The following is an 18,266-nucleotide window of genomic DNA, read 5'->3' on the forward strand; positions in this document are numbered from 1 at the left end:
AGAGAAAGTCTAAAATTTTAAAGATTTATTAAAATTTGATGTTATATCTATAAAACTGTTTAACTAAAGGTAGTTTATGTCATTGACCAGGATTGACATTATACTTTTTTCATGCAGGTTATGATATAAAGACCTAGACCCTCCAGACCATGGACCAAGCAAGTACAACATATAAAGCACATCAATGCTCTAAGTGTCGGGGGGACACAGAGTACTATTGTGAATCGTGTCCATGTGATCTGTGTCAAAAGTGTAAAGAAAACCATGTGAAAAACCTCCAAACAATAGACCATAATGTTGTGTCACATCATGAAAAATTCAACAACATCCCAAAACAAGAACTTTGTGTGAGACATCCTAGCCATGTTTATATAAAGTACTGTGGACCTTGTCAAGTTCCTGTGTGTGGTTCTTGTTTTGGACATAAATCTCACATATTCCCTGTTTCTCTCTTTCGACAAAGTAAGCACAAGATTCTAAGCATACGAGGAGCTTATAAAACAAAGCAACAACAACACAGAGGAACCATTCACACCATCAGAAGTGACGCTCTCTTTTACAGACCTGTTCTCCTGCCAGGAATCACAGATGACATCAAAACCTGTCGCACAGAGTTATCCCGCTATCAATCAGAGATGTTAACAAAGGCCCAGAAACAGAGGGATCTCATTGACTATGTTCTATATGATCTATTAAACAATGTGTTTTGTGACTTTAATTTCAAACACAGATGTTTAAAACAGAAGATGGAAACAAAGAGACATATTGTCAGCCTACAGAGATATGTACACATGTATGAACAGTCAACATTCAGTGCACTACAATTCCTCTCCTCCATAAAGACAGTCATATCCCAGATACATCTCACACTCCACACCAGCCAGCTCTCCATGACTGAGTCACTCAACAAGAAGGATGTGATGGAGTCACTGAGTGCAATCCAAATCACAGAGAGAGGAAACCGACGCGTAGGAAACCGGTGTCTGCTGAAACTGACGTCTGGTGCTGAGCTCCATCAATCTCTCACACTGACAGGTGTTGGCCGTTGTTATCACATTTCCTGTGTGACATCAGACCGGGTCTGGGTCAGTGATTTGAACAACCTCATGTTGACAGACACAACAGGTGTCCCTCTACATTGTGTGAAGGATTTATGTAGTTATTTATATGGAGGATTACACACAGTGAACAGTGAGAGTGAACTTATTTATATAGATAGGAAATTTAACACTAAGAAACGATCAAAGGATATGAAAACAACCACCACATTTATAGAGATAACAGACTCTACATGGGAACCACAGTGTGTGTACTGGTCCCTGTCCACTGGGGATCTACTGGTCGGGATGTATAACAATGATGCAAAGACAGGCAAGGTAACCCGGTACAACCAAAGTGGACAACTCACACAAACCATACAGAACGACAACACAGGACGGGGACTGTATAGTGTACCTTGCTATATAACAGAGAACAACAATGGGGATGTCGTGGTGTCTGACTGTATAAATTTTATGACTGGTGCTGTAGTGGTGACAGAGCGTGGAGGAAGACATCGTTTCTCCTACACAGGACCTCCATCAGGATCACGACTAGATCCACGTGGAATCTGTACTGACGCGCTGTCACACATCCTGGTGTGTGATGATAGAACCCACACAGTACAGATGTTGGACAAAGACGGTCAGTTCCTGTCACATCTACTGATAAGACCATCAGGGATATTCTCACCATACAGCCTGAGTTATGATGTCAACACTCACCGTCTCTGGGTCGGGTCAGGGGACAACAACACGGTGGTTATATACAGGTATATCACCAGACAGGACGCTCTGACAGGTAAGTCTGAGTCATTTTTGTTTACAATTATATAGAAGTATAATATATTTTGTTTAAGACATGTATATGTACACACTTAACAAGTTGTCAGTAGCAGCTTATTTATCTTTGTTCAATAAATTTATGTACAAGTATTTAACTGTTAACAGCTTGTTAGATTTAAAACACACAGGAATAAGCTATTAAATAAAATTAATTATTTAGATACATCTGTGTATGATTTCAATTGATTAATGAATTAACCACCATCACATGCCATTGTAATTACAATGAAATTGATAAGCTGCATTAATATATCTACAATAAGTGGTAGTATACAAAAGCAGACAACTGTTTTAATAAAATGGATTACTTTTATTAATCATATAAAGCATTACATGTCTAATGCTTGATTTATTACAGACACTGCTGATAAACTCCACACCAGCCAGCTCTCCATGACTGAGTCACTTAACAAGGAGGATGTGATGGAGTCACTGAGTGCAATCCAAATCACAGAGAGAGGAAACCGACGCGTAGGAAACCAGTGTCTGCTGAAACTGACGTCTGGTGCTGAGCTCCATCAATCTCTCACAGTGACAGGTGTTGATCGTTGTTATCACATTTCCTGTGTAACATCAGACCGGGTCTGGGTCAGTGATTGGAATAACAATCTCATGTTGACAGACACAACAGGTGTCCCTCTACATCGTGTGGAGGATTCATGTCGTGGTTATGGAGGATTACACACAGTGAACAGTGAGAGTGAACTGATTTATATAGATAGGTACTATTACATAAAAAAACTGTCAAAGGATATGAAAACAACCACCACATTTATAGAGAGAACAGACTCTACATGGGAACCACAGTGTGTGTACTGGTCCCCGTCCACTGGGGATCTACTGGTCGGGATGTATAACGATAGGACAAGGACAGGCAAGGTAACCCGGTACAACCAGAGCGGACAACTCACACAGATCATACAGCACGACAACACAGGACTTGGACTGTATAGAAAACCTATCTATATAACAGAGAACAACAATGGGGATGTCGTGGTGTCTGACTACAGGGCTGGTGTAGTGGTGACAGAGCGTGGAGGAAGACATCGTTTCTCCTACACAGGACCTCGATCAGGATCCGGACTACGGCCACATGGAATCTGTACTGACCCGCTGTCACACATCCTGGTGTGTGATGGTAGAACCAACACAGTACAGATGTTAGACAAGGACGGTCTTTTCTATCATTTTTTGTTAGTGTTAAACTTGGTTTAATTTTAATTAGAAAAATAATAGATTTGTTTTTAAATACAAAGGAAAAGAATTACACGTACAGACAGATATTATGCTGAATATGGAGATTTTTGTCTTTAATTATTCAATAAATTAAGTACAACTACATTGTAATTATTATATCTATTAATTAATAGCTAATTAATGCCTTGTTGTAGATAAGGATACACACTCCTCTGGTATGGAGGCCATGTTTAGCTCCAGTGATTGGGAGGCCATGTTTAGCTCCACTGATGGGGAGGCCATGTGTAGCTCCAGTGATGGGGAGGCCATGTTTAACTCAACACCAGCCGTAGAATGGAGATAGCTTGGATATTGACAGGTTGTAAATGTTTCTGTACAAATCTAGTCTACTCTCAAAAACACACATGTTGTTTGTCACTGTGTTCAAAATCTGCAGCTGAAATTGACCTGTGTATAATTCACATGGACTGTAATACTGACTCCTGTTAATTTCACTCTTTGTGATGTTAATTAAAAACATGCATGTCTGTATTTTGATGAATGTAGACTAAAGTTCAGTTTGTATAACTGTTCAATTGAAATGATAATCAAATCAATTTGACAATTTGATTTAAGCCCGAGCCTATTTTTGCACCCAAATGACAGCTAATGTATTGATTTTTTTAGATATCGGTTTTTATAAAGTTTATATGTAAGAAATTTAACAATGCAAAATCAAAATATTTATCACAGTCAAGGATTGTTTCCCTTACATAAGAGCAAATTAATTAAGCAATACAGTTTTGTGGATGTTGCAGGATAAACTTGAAGTCAATAAATGATATTTTTTTTAATATATCCATTAATAATTGAACAGCAAGTTTATTCTGCAATATTCACCAGAAGTTAATTTATTTTCTACCAACAGCTCTTCTATAATTTAAGAATTAATTTATGTAGGGACCTCTGTGAATTACAATCTTTATTGTTTTCTTGTTTAAGCTTGCGAGAGAGATATGGTGGTATTTTATAAACATTTGAAAAAATTACATTTAGGTCATTGGTTGCCGTGCGGTTAAGTAAAAACATTGGCTCAGTAAGGGTATATGTTTGTGAATGATTGTAAAATTTAATATTCTCTCTCTCTCTCTCTCATTTAAACATTTGCACCTAATGATATACTATGATGTAACTTGTAATAAACATGAGTACAAATTCTAATTAATTTTAGATACCAGAAAACTATATCAAGTATCAGCGAGAAACAACTTTATTCAAGTAAGTAAGTTGTCTATGTATAAGCGTCAGGTACATGTAATATACATTATTAAGAAGGGAATGTTAACAGGAGCACTAGCAATCATATATCAATGGAATGTTCAATGTTTTGATATTATTGTCTGTCTGGGCTTTTTACTAGATAGGTTCTTTTAAGGTAATTACACCCCACTCAATGAGGTTACAAGGGGTAAAATGTTTTTGACCAGTATGTCTGTCTGTCTGTCCGTCAGTCCTGGTTTTTTTGTAAGCGCAACTTCTCTTTAATCGTTGCAAAGAATTTTATGAAACATTGTAGATAATTAAGACACAATATGTAGATGTGCATATTACAAGGAAAATCTGGTTCCATTATTTTAATAGGAACCTTGGCCGTTTTAAACTTAGAATTTTTATCTTATATTGAATATAGTAATACACAGTTTGTAAGTGTAACTCCTCTAAAACTGCTCCAAATTCAAAGAAACTCTGTGGGCATTTAAGACAAGATGTGTAAAAGTGCATATTACCAGAAATTCTGTTTCCATAATTTTTTTCTTGAAAATTCTTTTTTTTTAGACTTATTTTTTTTTTTAAATGTAAAAGACAAAGGAATAGATGTGAACATTTGCAGGAAGTTTTGAGCTAATAAGGTTTTGCAAGTTATGGTTTTTGCCAAATTATTTTCTGTATTGGGAAGCGTTGGGTGTGTGAGCTTACATTGGAACTAAACTTGATTATTGATTAACTTTAACTCATTGTGAGACAGACAGGCACCAGGGTAGAATTATTGAAATATGCAATTGAGAGAGAGAGAGAGAGAGAGAGAGAGAGAGAGAGAGAGAGAGAGAAGAGCACTAATCTTTAAAAATTTATATATTATGTGAATTATGTCGTTTTGAAGATTTATAATTTAGGGTGAGACAGACACTGGGATAGATTTATAGGATATTTATTTGATGGATAGAGAGAAAGAAGAGAGAGAGAGAGAGAGAGAGAGAGAGAGAGAGAGAGAGAGAGAGAGAGAGAGAGAGAGAGAGAGCACTAAGTTTGTAAATTGATATATTATGTGGACTATGCCGTTTTAATGATTTTTAATTTTTGAACCTGTTAAGGTTGTTAAAGATTCATATAAAGATATTACATGTAGTAAAGTAAGAATATACAAATGATATTAATGAATGACTAATCATATAACACTTATAAAATCTGAACATGTATTAAAGCTTACTCTTTTCTTTACAGTTGACTGGTTCCCAGTAGACCTTGGACTGGTAGCCATTGGTGTCAACATGATGAACTCACCATAAGCTTCCAACAGTGACTGTCATGGGTTGGATCGTCTATCGACCCTTGATGGGAATGGACATATTAACTATTGACTTTCTTTATTGTGGAATTTACATTAAGTGGGTACATTGACATATATCTCTCTTGTGCATCAAGTACATTTGGTAAAGAATACAAACAGTGAAGTGAATAACATTTATTCAAACATCTGAAAATGAAGAGGTCATTTACTATCATCATAGGAACTAGATACACTCCACATACTGTACATGTACATGTATATGTACATCACTTGAATTTGTTGATAAAAGATCATAAACAGAATAGATGAAAAGATATGTAAGTTTACTGTGTATTTTTTATAATGACACATAAAACCTATAACCGACTAATGATTTTATCTCCTCTGTACATTATTTTTGTCTGTGTTTTTGATTCAGTTGTTTAGAGTGTTTGTGTTTTTGATGTTTTGCCCTAGTTTCTTTTTCCTCAGAAATAAAGAATGGCTTATCTTGATGTTGTTATTATGTCCTGATTAATTATATGTAGCCGTAGAATTTCATGCTGATTGATCTAATCTCTCTTTGTACAGTAAAACTTGCCTATAAGGTACTTGGATATACAGAAACGGGGGTATTTAATAATATATAACATATTTACCTTTCAATCATATTTCAACTCTTTTTGTCATGACGAAAATATGGAACTTAACAGTAAGTCGCCTTAACTTCCTTATGAGCAAGTTCCCTGTATGACTATTTTGGTAAATGTTATTCTGCTTAGGACAAAAATCCAGACAAAAAGCATGGGTATTCTGTTGAACCTTGTGTCATGTTGTAAATTTTGAATTTAGCGGATGGTAGTATAAATACAAAATTTACCACATGACACTTGAAGCATCTTAAAAGAAGCAGCAATAGTATATATGGTTGTAAGATGAGGTTTTCAACCATTTTAAAAATACAAGAGGTCCAGGGGCTTATTAAAGCTAGTCTGATATACTATAGAACTTATACCACCTTATACCATCAAAGACAATAAGTCAACTATGAATTACAATAACAGTCCGAAATTGGGTCACTTTGACCTACTTTTAAATGGACAAATCTTTCTATCTTGATGTGAAACTTACAATGGATGACCTCATCTCTCTTTACAAATGCACAATACCAAAGTTAGTCAAAATGTGTAGTATTTAGCATTATAAATGTTCAAAAATTGACTCCGATGATCTGAATACACTCATATAACATAAAACATGCACATGTATGCAAATGATAAATAAAACACAGACGATTGTATGCTATTTTTTTTTCTTTTGTTTCTGTTTGATAGAGAAAATGAATTCTATTATGTTCTTGGAAAATAATAAACTATCATTAAAGATGTTAGAAAAACCCCTTAAAACTGCGATCACTCCATAATTAGGTTTTCAAATACCAGATAAAAATGTAGAGATATTTTTTTTTATACCTCTGTGAATATTTTCAATGCAAAATTACAACGAATTTATAAACATGCTATTCTATCTAAACGTGAAATAGTTTCCGTGATTTGCCCATGGTGAATAGACATCGGAACTATTCACTGGCAGCATTCGATTTTCCCTCCTTTTTAAACTCGGAACACTTCTGACGTAATCCAATCGCTACATTTAATTCAAAGTCCGATAACTCTAATTTGTTTATTACCAAGAAATTCTGCATCGCAGACAAATAAGGTTTTCTTCGGTATAATAAAATACCTATTTACTGGCTAGCTATGGGACGATAGCAAGTTTATTGTCCCCTTCGTGAAATAGTTGCTGTCTTGGGGGACAATAAACTTGCTATCGTCCTCATAGCCAGTAAATAGGTATATATTATCACATTCTAGATATAAACCGAGTTCATGGAATTGTTTCTTGTGTATTCAAAGACAACACAGAAATCTCACCTATAGCTTTTCAATATTGACATTGGCAGGATACGTAAACACTCAGTTACAGTACTTATTCATTTACCTTCTGTTGGTCTAATACAATGTTTGGAACACTTTTACATTAGAACAAAATGTCATACAGGGGCCTATACATAATGATAAAGGATTGAAATTTGTTCTCGTTTTCATCAGCATTAAGGAAGATAACTCTACTGACACTGGACCATGACAACAGTAGTAGAAATATATATACATGTACCGCAGTGTGGGGACGGTCAACACATAAATAGAAAATGTTAATCAATGCTCATATATAATTATGCTTATTTTTAAAATATGTTGATTTTAATTTATATCGTTATTCCCTTTTTACACAGGTGTTGTTAAAATGGATGTTAAAACCTGTGACAAAATAAAATATTGAACAAAAAAGGTTTTTTAATCTAATAAAGACAATAATGACAATTTCATTGTTCTTACGATTGCATAAATTAAATGTACAGCGTGGTAAGTAAAGTCCGTGTTGTAAATGTATACGAATGCTTCCAGATTTTGATATCAAAAAATGGTAAGACGGACAAGTTAATCTTTATAGGATTTGCAGTCCTGTAGAATCCAATGGCGAAATTTTACAAAATTTACTTGATTTGAGAATATTACATTGGGGCACTATTTATTGTATGAAGGTAATTCAGATTGCAATACTTTTCTATCTCCTTGATAGTTATAATTAAATCTCTCTCTCTCTCTCTCTCTCTCTCTCTCTCTCTCTCTCTCTCTCTCTCTCTCTCCATTCAAATAAATTAGTTCATGAAATATTGAATTTATAACTCATGCACTACAAAGTAATACTATTTCACACTCTATGTATTTTTACATTTTTTACACTGATATAACACAGCTGAGATATAAATCTGTACATCAAATTAATTCAATAAAGTCTAAGTATTGTGTCATCATTATGTCGTGAGATTTCTTCTTTCTATCACATTGTCACTTGGTCTAATGAAAGCCAATCAAAGAACACCTTAGAAACAGGGTCGACGTTGAGTATAATTTTCCCCATTGTTAACGCATACACAGTATGGCGTAGTTTGATAAAAATAACATAAAGACACATTGATCTGGCATTTACATTTGTATGATTCTTAATCCTAACAATGTAACCACTTCCTGCCATTGTTCTACATTTTTCATTGCACTGTTTATCACAATGGCCCATCAAGTCTATTTCACCTTGGCACTTGACCTCAGATTTTCGCATATCATTCTCTCTTGACCCTTGAATATGGAGCCTAGTGACTGCGTTCCTTGATTTAATGATGCCAGCATCCATAAAACACGACATCACAGAACATGGATTTCTCCCCCGGCAAGATCAGCAGGAACGGCCTCTGTAACAGGAGTCGTCAGAAGTGGTCCGGTAACGACCTTGACCTTTAATGAATTGATCTACTTGTCAGACGTCGGTGCCCACTGGTAGCCCCTGCTTAAGAGATGCTTCCTTTGACCTCCAACCCCGGGTTGCATAGCTTGTGACCCCAAGGACTTGATTGTAGATTGATTGGCTGGTTTTGGGGGTGGCGGAAGATCCCTGGGAATGAAGACTGCTCTGACTATTTTGTGACGTGACATCCCCACCGATCACCACTCCCCCTGATCCACCTGAGGCCTGGAAATAAAACATAGGTCCTTTAAAGGATTACGTTTACTCAGGGTTTGAGATTTAAAAAAATATTTTTACAAAGTTCAATATCTGAAGTCCAAAGTTGTTTTAAACACACAAATTAACAACGTTATTAACAAATATCGATATTGATATCCATGATTTGTTTATTTGAGGAAGATGTGTTCCGACAAAGGTAGATTAAAATTGAAACAGAGGAAATTCGGACTGAATTGTTCATTTCCTTATTTTCTCTAAAAAAACCCTTTCTGTTGCAGTGTAATTGCAAAAGTTAAGTTTTTATGTGTTTTTTCATATAATTTACATATTTTATGGTTGTATTTACTCGTCTATAAATTTATATCACTGGCTGACACGCGATTGGAAAAATCTTTAAATTACGTAAAATAGATTCAACATAAAATATCTCGAAATTTTGATCATTGACCTTATATTATGTTAATGACAAAAAAATACAGACAATAAAAACAGTTTTAGGCAATCAATGGTTTGGAGCTCCTATAAGTCAATTTTTTGTAAAACTCGATCAAAAATAGGTACAATTTTGAAAATTGATAGAGGAAATTCGAACTAAATTAAACTTAAAATATGAATTTAAAATGATTCTTTCAAATATAAAATTAGTAAAGATATTCGTATTTTATCATTTCCCAACCTACAAATTGTTTTATTATTTTTGATAATTAAAAAATAAAGACAAATTTTGACAATTTTTTCAAAAAACATTTAGAGGTCACTAGCAGAAAAGTAGGTCATTGACCTAGTTATTTGAAAGTGAAAAATAGCACCACAATAGTGGGGCTACAATGAACAATAAGTAGTTTTTCGTTCCTATTGGTAGATTTTTTTTCGCCCCTGAGTAAACGTAATCCTTAAAGACAGATGTCAATCTTGATGTAAAGCACTATTTCATTGGCTATCGAAAACATTCACACAACATATACAATAATTTATGCATATGGCCATTAATGGAGAAAAATCATTCAATTTGTGGCAGTTACTGGTAATAATGGATGACAAGAGAAAATCATTTTATGCTTTTATGAACAGTCCACCGGTTTACTGTAAATATTACACTTTTTGTACACATCACAGCTTAGTCAGTGGACTGTCTCTTCCATTTCAAACTTTGTTGAAACAACCAAGATTTTTAATACTACAAGGTTATTAATAGATTGATTTTGAGCAGCATGGATCATACAAGATTAATTTATATTACTGTGCATTATTAGACTGCTCTATAAATATAATCTACTGTACTGTATTGTTACATAATCTTAAAAATCATGTTTATGAAAAAGACACATAGACAGTGCTATATGGGACCAAGAATGTACATACTGTGTATTTATGGTCCCTATTTTTAGGTAATTACTATCTAATCGTTGAACATCTATAGGTGGTAAATTGTAACTATTTATAGGTGGTTACTATTTATAGATGGTTACTATTTATAGATCCTACTCACCACTCCACTGTCTAATTATCCACCACTGCTACCTCTCCTCATTCCTTGATCTGTCAATCAAATAGTAGCCATGAGCAACCACAAGGTCATGACCTTTCCTTTTAATACTAATATATCAACAACTGTACAATTCACAGTTATACCTATAAAAAATACTGAAAATTGTTTGAGTAGTTATTTCATTGCTTCAATTGATGATTTTAAAAAACAATGTTGTGGTTTAGAACACGTTGGTTGTTAGGCAAAAGCTTTGCAAAAAAGAATTAAAACATCAGTAGTCATTTTTCTTAGGTTTGAATTTTATCTCCTATCTAAAAATGAAAAAAAAATGAAAATGGTTTTGATAACCCGCAAATGCTGTCAAATAAATTGCCATTTTCATTAAGCCTGCTTGTTCCTAAGGTCATATTCAACTCGGTGCAAAAATAAATTGTCAAAATTCAAAATTATAGAAACAAGCCATTGAAGCACACCCATACTTACCTCTGCTACCAGTTGTAATAAATACTTGCAAATAATGTCAAAACAAACCAAATATAAACAGGAACAAGAGGCCCATGGGCCACATCGCTCACCTGAACGGCAGTTCCTTGTGACATTCTATTTCGTAGAGTATGCTTTTTGTATTTTAAACATTGAACCCTTTTCTGGGGCCCCAGTATTGGTCCGAGGTTTATAGTTGGCTTTAACAACATAAATAGTAACATAGGAATGAAAATGTGTAGCACTGCGACGGGACCGCATGTACACAGCCTGAAAAAACTGAACGTAGAAGAGTTCCACACCAAAAGGAATAACTCTCAGACTGTACAGAACAACATCAAGAAAGATAACTCTTGGTTCCACTACATTTGAGTTTACACAATTTGAGGATCCTTGCATAGTAATCTCACAAACTGTAGCATTATAGTTCTCGAGAAAAAACATTTTCAATATATCTTTCTATGTCAACTTTGAACCCCTCTTGGGGCCCATGTATTAGTCCAGTGCCAACACTTTATTTATTTAGAATCTACAATATTTAAAGATGCTTGCATAGTAATCTCACAAGCTGCAGCATTATAGTTCCCTAGAAAAAGATTTTAAAACATTTTCCCTCTATATTTCTATGCTAAACTTTGAACACCTCTTGGGGCCCAAAATTAGATCGATAATTTCTAATTATAATTTCGAATCTACACTATTTGAGAATGCTTACGCAGTTATCTGACAAATTGTAGTTCTCGAGAAGAAGATTTTAAAACATTGTCCATATATACTTCTACATTTAACTTTTAATCCAGCTTGGGTCCCCAGTATTAGTCCAGGGGTCACTATTTTAAAACTATCAAACCTACATTATCCAAGGTTGTATGCATGCTAGTAATCTCACAAACTGAAGCATTGTTATTCTTGAGAAGAAGATTTTTTAACATGTTACCTTTATATTTCTATATTAAACTTTGACCCCCTCTTGGGGCCCCAGTATCGATCCGGGGTTCACGATTTTACCAATAGAGAATCTACATAAGCCAGGGATGCATGCATAGTAATTCCACAAACTATAACATTGTAGTTCTTGAAAAGAACAGTTTTAAACGTTTCCTTTATATTTTTTAAAATGTCTAAATTTTGAACCCCTCTTGGTGCCACATTATTTGTCCGGGAGTCACGATTTTTACAAATTAGAATCTACATTATTTAAGGATGTACATGTATGCATAGTAATATCCCAAACTGTTGCATTATAGTCTTGAGAAGAAGATTTTAAAACTTTTTTTCTATATATGTTAAAATTTAAACCCCTCCTTGGGCCCCACTTTTTGTCCGGGGGTCACGATATTTACAATTTAGAATCTTCACGATATATACAACCTTTTGTGTAAATATTGGCATTTTTGGTGCAGTAGTTCTTGAATAGAAAATGTTTAAACATTTTTCCTATGTAGTTCTATGTTAAACTTTGAACCCCGCCTTGGGCTCCAGTTTTGGTCCGAGGGTCACGATTTCTAAGAGTCTTCATTATGCATATCAAAGGCATGAATTCCCACAAAGGCCTCGAGCTGACATCATTAATTTAAATTTCAGTACCAATAGTCATATATCAAATAATATCAGAATAAAAATATTTTGTGAACTATTTATTGCCAAGAGGACAACATACAAATACACATAAAACATGGGTTCATCAACAAGAGTTCACAATAGCCCTCGCCGTGCACCGGGACACATCCGTCCTCGACCAGGGAGCCCGAGAAGATCCGTGCAGGTGTCACTACAGTATTAAATTTTACTATATATTCTTACCAAAATTGCACAACTTGACATACAGATTAAAATTCAAAACGAACTTCTGGTGGAAAAATCCTCTTGACATCTTTTTAAACAACGCTTCATGTACAATTTTCTAGCAAAATACACACGTGCATCCAGTAAGGCGTGAGACTTTGTTTATCTCCAAGTTACACGTGTTTGAAAATCAAGCCCGGGCCTTTAACCCCCTACCCCCCCCCTCCGGAAACAACACGCATCAAAAATTCAAATGACCTTACATTATTACAAAACTGGGATAGTTAGACCTCCTACACATTGTTTTTCATCTCATAAAAAAATCAACTCCTGTCGCATGCGGAAACGCCCCGAATTCAAAGGAAAATTCGGGAATTATTTTGCCTCAGCAATGTTTTGAAATACTGTTATGACACCTGCACGCGCTGTCTGAGTTAGGTCGTACGTACAATAAGTCCATAAATACCACAATATGCAGCTATATTTTATATGCAATTTTAACATCACCATGTGATTGTATACTCAGTGTATTTCCTTATAAAATACGTAGTGAGGCATATGTAATACAATGAATCATAACTCATCATGGTTACAAAAATCGAAGAAATTTCAAAGTTCATAATAAATTATCTTCTTTCTGGTTTAAACACTCTTTGAACAAATTTTACGGGTTCATCATTTGTATTCGAGGGTAACACATAAACAGTGTTTCCCTAATTATAATAAAACATACTTGTTTTTAAACTTAATTCCCGTGTGAAACAAGATTATCTATGGTATGGTTGTTTACAAATAAATCAATAAATCCACACCACGTGCGTTGATCTGCCGTATCTATAATGCTCAACCAAACTAGCTGCAATCTTGCAACAGAATCACAAGATAAATTTATCGCTTATATTTATCTTAGAGACCGTGCCCGATAACAAATAAATTTATATATTAATTTTTATTTTTATCGGGCACGGTATCCAGATAAAATGTAAGCGATGAACTAAAATAATATTTAGTGAATTTTACACCGTATCGTATTCATCCGTCATTTCTTATTATTCAACCTTATATACTTATGCAATGAGTTGTCAATAATCAGGGAAACACAGTTGGGTTTTTTGGTGCACAATTCAGTTGAATAAATGGAAAAAAGTCATGTAAACATTTATTCTATGTATTTCTATTTTAAAATTTGAACCCCGCCTGGGGCCCCAATTTTGGTCTGGGGGTCACGATTTTTACAATTTAGAATCTTCACTATATATATGTGTGTTAATATTGGCATTTCTGGTGCAGTAGTTCTTGAGAAGAAGATTTTTTAAACATTTTCCTATGTATTTCTATGTTAAAATTTGAACCCCGCCTGGGGCCCCAGCTTTTATCCGAGGGTCACGATTTTTTACAATTTAGAATCTTCACTATATATACAAGCTTTTGTGTAAAAATTGACATTTTTGGTGTAGTGGTTCTTGAGAAGAAGATTTTTAAAGACACGCACCCTATACTCACTGTTTCGCAATTATCTCCCTTTTGAAAAGGGCTGTGCCCTTCATTTTAAGAATTTATAATCCCCTTTCCATAGGGATGTTTTGTACCGAATTTGGTTAAATTTGGCCCTGTGGTTTTTGAGAAGAAGTCAAAAATGTGAAAAGTTTACAGACGGCCGGTGTAATGAAGTATAATGACCCCCGTAGAATAATGACCGGGAGTCATTTTTCTACGTAGAATAATGACCCCCCTAGCTGAAGAATAATTGGATTTTTCTGAAGAAAAAAGACCCGGGGGTTATTTTTCTTCATGTTAAACATGAAGAAAAATGACCCCCATAAAAAATTGACCCCCCCCCCCCGTAAACATGAATAGAATTTGGTTACACCGTATCCAAGATATGACTTTGAAGTTAATATATTTTTCACTCTGTTCAACTGATTTTGAAGTTATAAACACCGATCTTGTAAATAAATCGCTGTATATAGTTTTTTTCTATCCGTAGCAAGCACACGCAAAACACTCTTACAATGCCACAATTTGATTTTTAACATTACGTTTCTTCTCTCGTCGACAAACGGCGGGAAAAGACGCATATAAAGAAAAATTCATGCACAATGAGGATATTGTGTGATAATTAACGAACAATCATGAAAGAATAATTGTTGTAATAATATAAGCAATATTCATTGGTGAAAGAATTGTCAATCGGAGAATGATGCATGTATATACATGAATGGAAAAAGACTCAGGGGGCAGGTAACGTAGGAATATGAGTACTTCTTATTTACATTTCTTGGGGAAAGTGATTTTTTAAAAAAGCATTCTGAGTTAGTTTTGTTCTCTTCTACGTAATACATGAACATCAATATTCTAAACATTTGTTGTAATTCTGTATTTGTGATCATGGATAGACTTTATTCTTTTAGAGCAAATTTGTGAAGAGTACCTGACTATAGTAAATCTTAATATATAATAAACACTGATCGATTATAATAAGAAAAGATTGTTTCTAAAAACGATGATAAGATGTTAGGGCCCATGTTAGGGGTTTATATCCCTCTTGATTTTGATTTGATCACACGATCTTTATTGTATCCAACGTTACCAATGATTATACAAACTATTGATGCATTAATCATCTTGATATTAACTAAACTTATTGAAATATGCCGGGGATAAAGTAAAATATATTTTCTGTACGAGTACTCTCAGTACTTTGACGATTTTCCTTATTGGTCGTTCACCTCTACTGGCGTAATGGCTCTAACTTCAGTTTGGTTATAATGCATAACAGTGGAGTAAACTTTTCATAATTTTGGTTTCATCATTAATTCTGGGTGATGCACTAGTATACCCAGCAGTTTGTATTGCGGAAATCCTCAATGCAAGTATAAATCATGAACAATATGAAGAATATAGAAGATGCGACGGCGAAGCGCGAAGATGCGAAGACGAAAGTGCTAAGTTGCGAAGGCGAAGAAGTGATACTACCGCTTCTTCGTCTTTGCAACTTTGCACTCTCGCCTTCGAATATTCGCGCTTTCGCCTTTTTTAGCTCACCGAAACGAAGTCAATGGGAGCATATGCTATACCCCCGGCGTCGGCGTCCGGAGCTGGTTAAAACTTTAGTTGCAGCTCCTGTATCTAAGCTATTACTTGTTATCTCTTCACCAAAGTTACATGGAGGATGCATCTGGACTTACTGAATCTGGTTCTTAACTTTCGGATGCTGGAGGAGGTTAAGGTTTTGGGAGCAGGTTAAAGTTGTTGTTGCAGGTGCCTTAAATAAGGAATCATTCTTTGAGTATAATGAGGTGATAATTTTGGTCGGGGCGTGATCAAAGGGCTTTATGATAGATTTGATCACGCCCCGACCGAAATTATCACCTCATAATATTCAAAGAATGATTCCTTATTACTTATATTTATATAATTTTAAGCCATCGTACGATTAAATATTTAAATAAAAATAAGCAAACCCCGCCAGCGCCTCAATTTGGCGTTATTTGTATTATGGGTTATATATTACAAAATCGATACGTAGTGTTATCACAGACAAAGACACTGGATAATGTAAATATATAGTATTGTTATACTTTCATGTTAAATACTGAAATCTGATTGGTTAAGACGCAGTTAATAATATTTTCTATTACCCTCAGCGTTAGCAACGCACTTAGCAACGGGTAACATTATATAAATAGTGCCTGTTTGGGAGGGTAACAGTTGAAATTGACACCCCGAGAAAACCATTGTCAACCGACGCGAAGCGGAGGTTGACAATGGTTTTCGAGGGGTGTCAATTTCAACTGTTATCCTCCCAAACAGGCACTATTTATTTTGTTATACTGAATGTCTTTTTTAAAATTTTTAAGAAAATTTTACTGCTTTTATATAGGAATAACGTGAATTCTACAGCGAACCGTACGCGCATAATTTTCGCGCATGTAATATTTTTTAATGTTACCCGTTGCCAAGTGCGTTGCTAACGCTGAGGGTAATAGTAAATATTGACAATGGTTTTCTCGGGGTGTCAATTTCAACTGTTACCCTCCCAAACAGGCACTATTTATATAATATCTAGGTTACTTACTTACATGGATGGTGTGTCTTATGATACTGAGACACCAGACAGGCTTGAGTGCTAAATCTGAGCTATAAGTTTAGGGTTCAGGAGGAGGTAAAGGTTATTGGAGCTGGTCAAAGTTTTTGTTGCAGGTGCCCTCTAATGATAATATCTTGATTACTACTGGTCCTAACTTCACCAATCTTGCATTGATATAGTCTTAAGATACTGATGCATATATTATCATATCACATGGAATTGTATTTTATGAGATTTTATTGTATATTACTGTATCATATGATACAATGGGTATAGTATGATTGTATTATATAATATTTTACTTTATCCCATGATATTGTTTCATTTGACATGATATATATGTTTATCAAATTATATTGTATTTTATAATATAATATCATATTATGTATCAAATATGATACAGTATCATACAATACAATATCATACTATAATGTCTACATTCACTTTCTTTCCCTCTATTAAATTGCATTGGTTAATTTAAGTGATATTTACACACAATACAGAAGACTTAATTACCAATTCTGTTTCGTTTGAATACATTCAGTATTTCTTCAGTATTTCTCGAAGAACAAGAACTGACTCTTCTCGCGACTTCAAACCGGAAAACGACCTGATATTATACTTACGCTGATAAATATTTCATTGATGTAAATATATGTTGACAGTTAAATGAATTCAATTGATTAATTTTATAGTATACCAAGAGTAAATTCATTAAATTACAGAAAGAAAAATAAAATTGTGTTATTAGAATTTTAAACGCTGCGTACTATTTTTGTCAGCATATTGTGGCTGTTCCAGTGGCAATTCTGTTAATTTCGCATTACTTGTTGAATAAGACAGAGCCTTTTAAAAAAATTATATTTGCGGGAAGAAAATACATGTTTAAAAAACGTAAATATAAGTATTAAATCAATTTTTTTTGAAAGGTGTGGTCTCATAACTGCAACAATATGTGCAAAGAAATTTTCATAACGCGCTAGCGCGCGTTAAACAATTTGTATGCACACACCGTTGCAGTTGTGAGACCACATCTTTCAAACAATAATGATTCAATGCTTAATTATACAATATAGTATTAATTGTTTCAATATTATGATGTATTATTGCAGTTTGATATTGTTTCATACAATACAATATTGTATTATGCTTTATAATTTTGTATTGTTTGATCAAACACAATAATGTATAGCACAATACAATGTCATATCGTACGTTACAATATCA

The 18,266-nt window shown here is 34.4% G+C and overlaps 3 protein-coding genes across 21 annotated transcripts in view; all 3 read left to right on the forward strand.

Annotated features, from left to right (window-relative positions):
* The window catches only part of LOC117682306 (uncharacterized), a 49,721-nt gene extending 46,520 nt beyond the window's left edge, over window positions 1–3,201 (forward strand). For all 3 annotated transcript variants that reach the window (XM_066083228.1, XM_066083227.1, XM_066083229.1), the window contains 2 exons: window positions 118–1,839; window positions 2,242–3,201. In XM_066083228.1, the coding sequence (XP_065939300.1) occupies window positions 150–1,839; window positions 2,242–3,098 (2,547 nt within the window). In that variant the 5' untranslated portion in view covers window positions 118–149 and the 3' untranslated portion in view covers window positions 3,099–3,201. The remainder of the gene's footprint in view (window positions 1–117; window positions 1,840–2,241) is intronic.
* LOC117683150 (uncharacterized) overlaps window positions 1–6,123 on the forward strand; it is a 125,727-nt gene extending 119,604 nt beyond the window's left edge. Inside the window, exons 10-13 of one of the 2 annotated variants that reach the window (XM_066083220.1) lie at window positions 3,275–3,438; window positions 4,116–4,161; window positions 4,291–4,337; window positions 5,562–6,123. In XM_066083220.1, coding sequence (XP_065939292.1) covers window positions 3,275–3,423 — 149 coding nt within the window. In that variant the 3' untranslated portion in view covers window positions 3,424–3,438; window positions 4,116–4,161; window positions 4,291–4,337; window positions 5,562–6,123. The remainder of the gene's footprint in view (window positions 1–3,274; window positions 3,439–4,115; window positions 4,162–4,290; window positions 4,338–5,561) is intronic. The other variant, XM_066083221.1, reaches the window with a different exon arrangement.
* LOC117683152 (uncharacterized) overlaps window positions 1–18,266 on the forward strand; it is a 62,855-nt gene that overhangs the window by 13,300 nt on the left and 31,289 nt on the right. The window lies entirely within an intron of this gene.

The sequence above is a fragment of the Magallana gigas genome, chromosome 4 (genome assembly GCF_963853765.1).
Source record: "Magallana gigas chromosome 4, xbMagGiga1.1, whole genome shotgun sequence".
In the NCBI taxonomy this organism is placed as follows: Eukaryota; Metazoa; Mollusca; class Bivalvia; order Ostreida; family Ostreidae; genus Magallana; species Magallana gigas.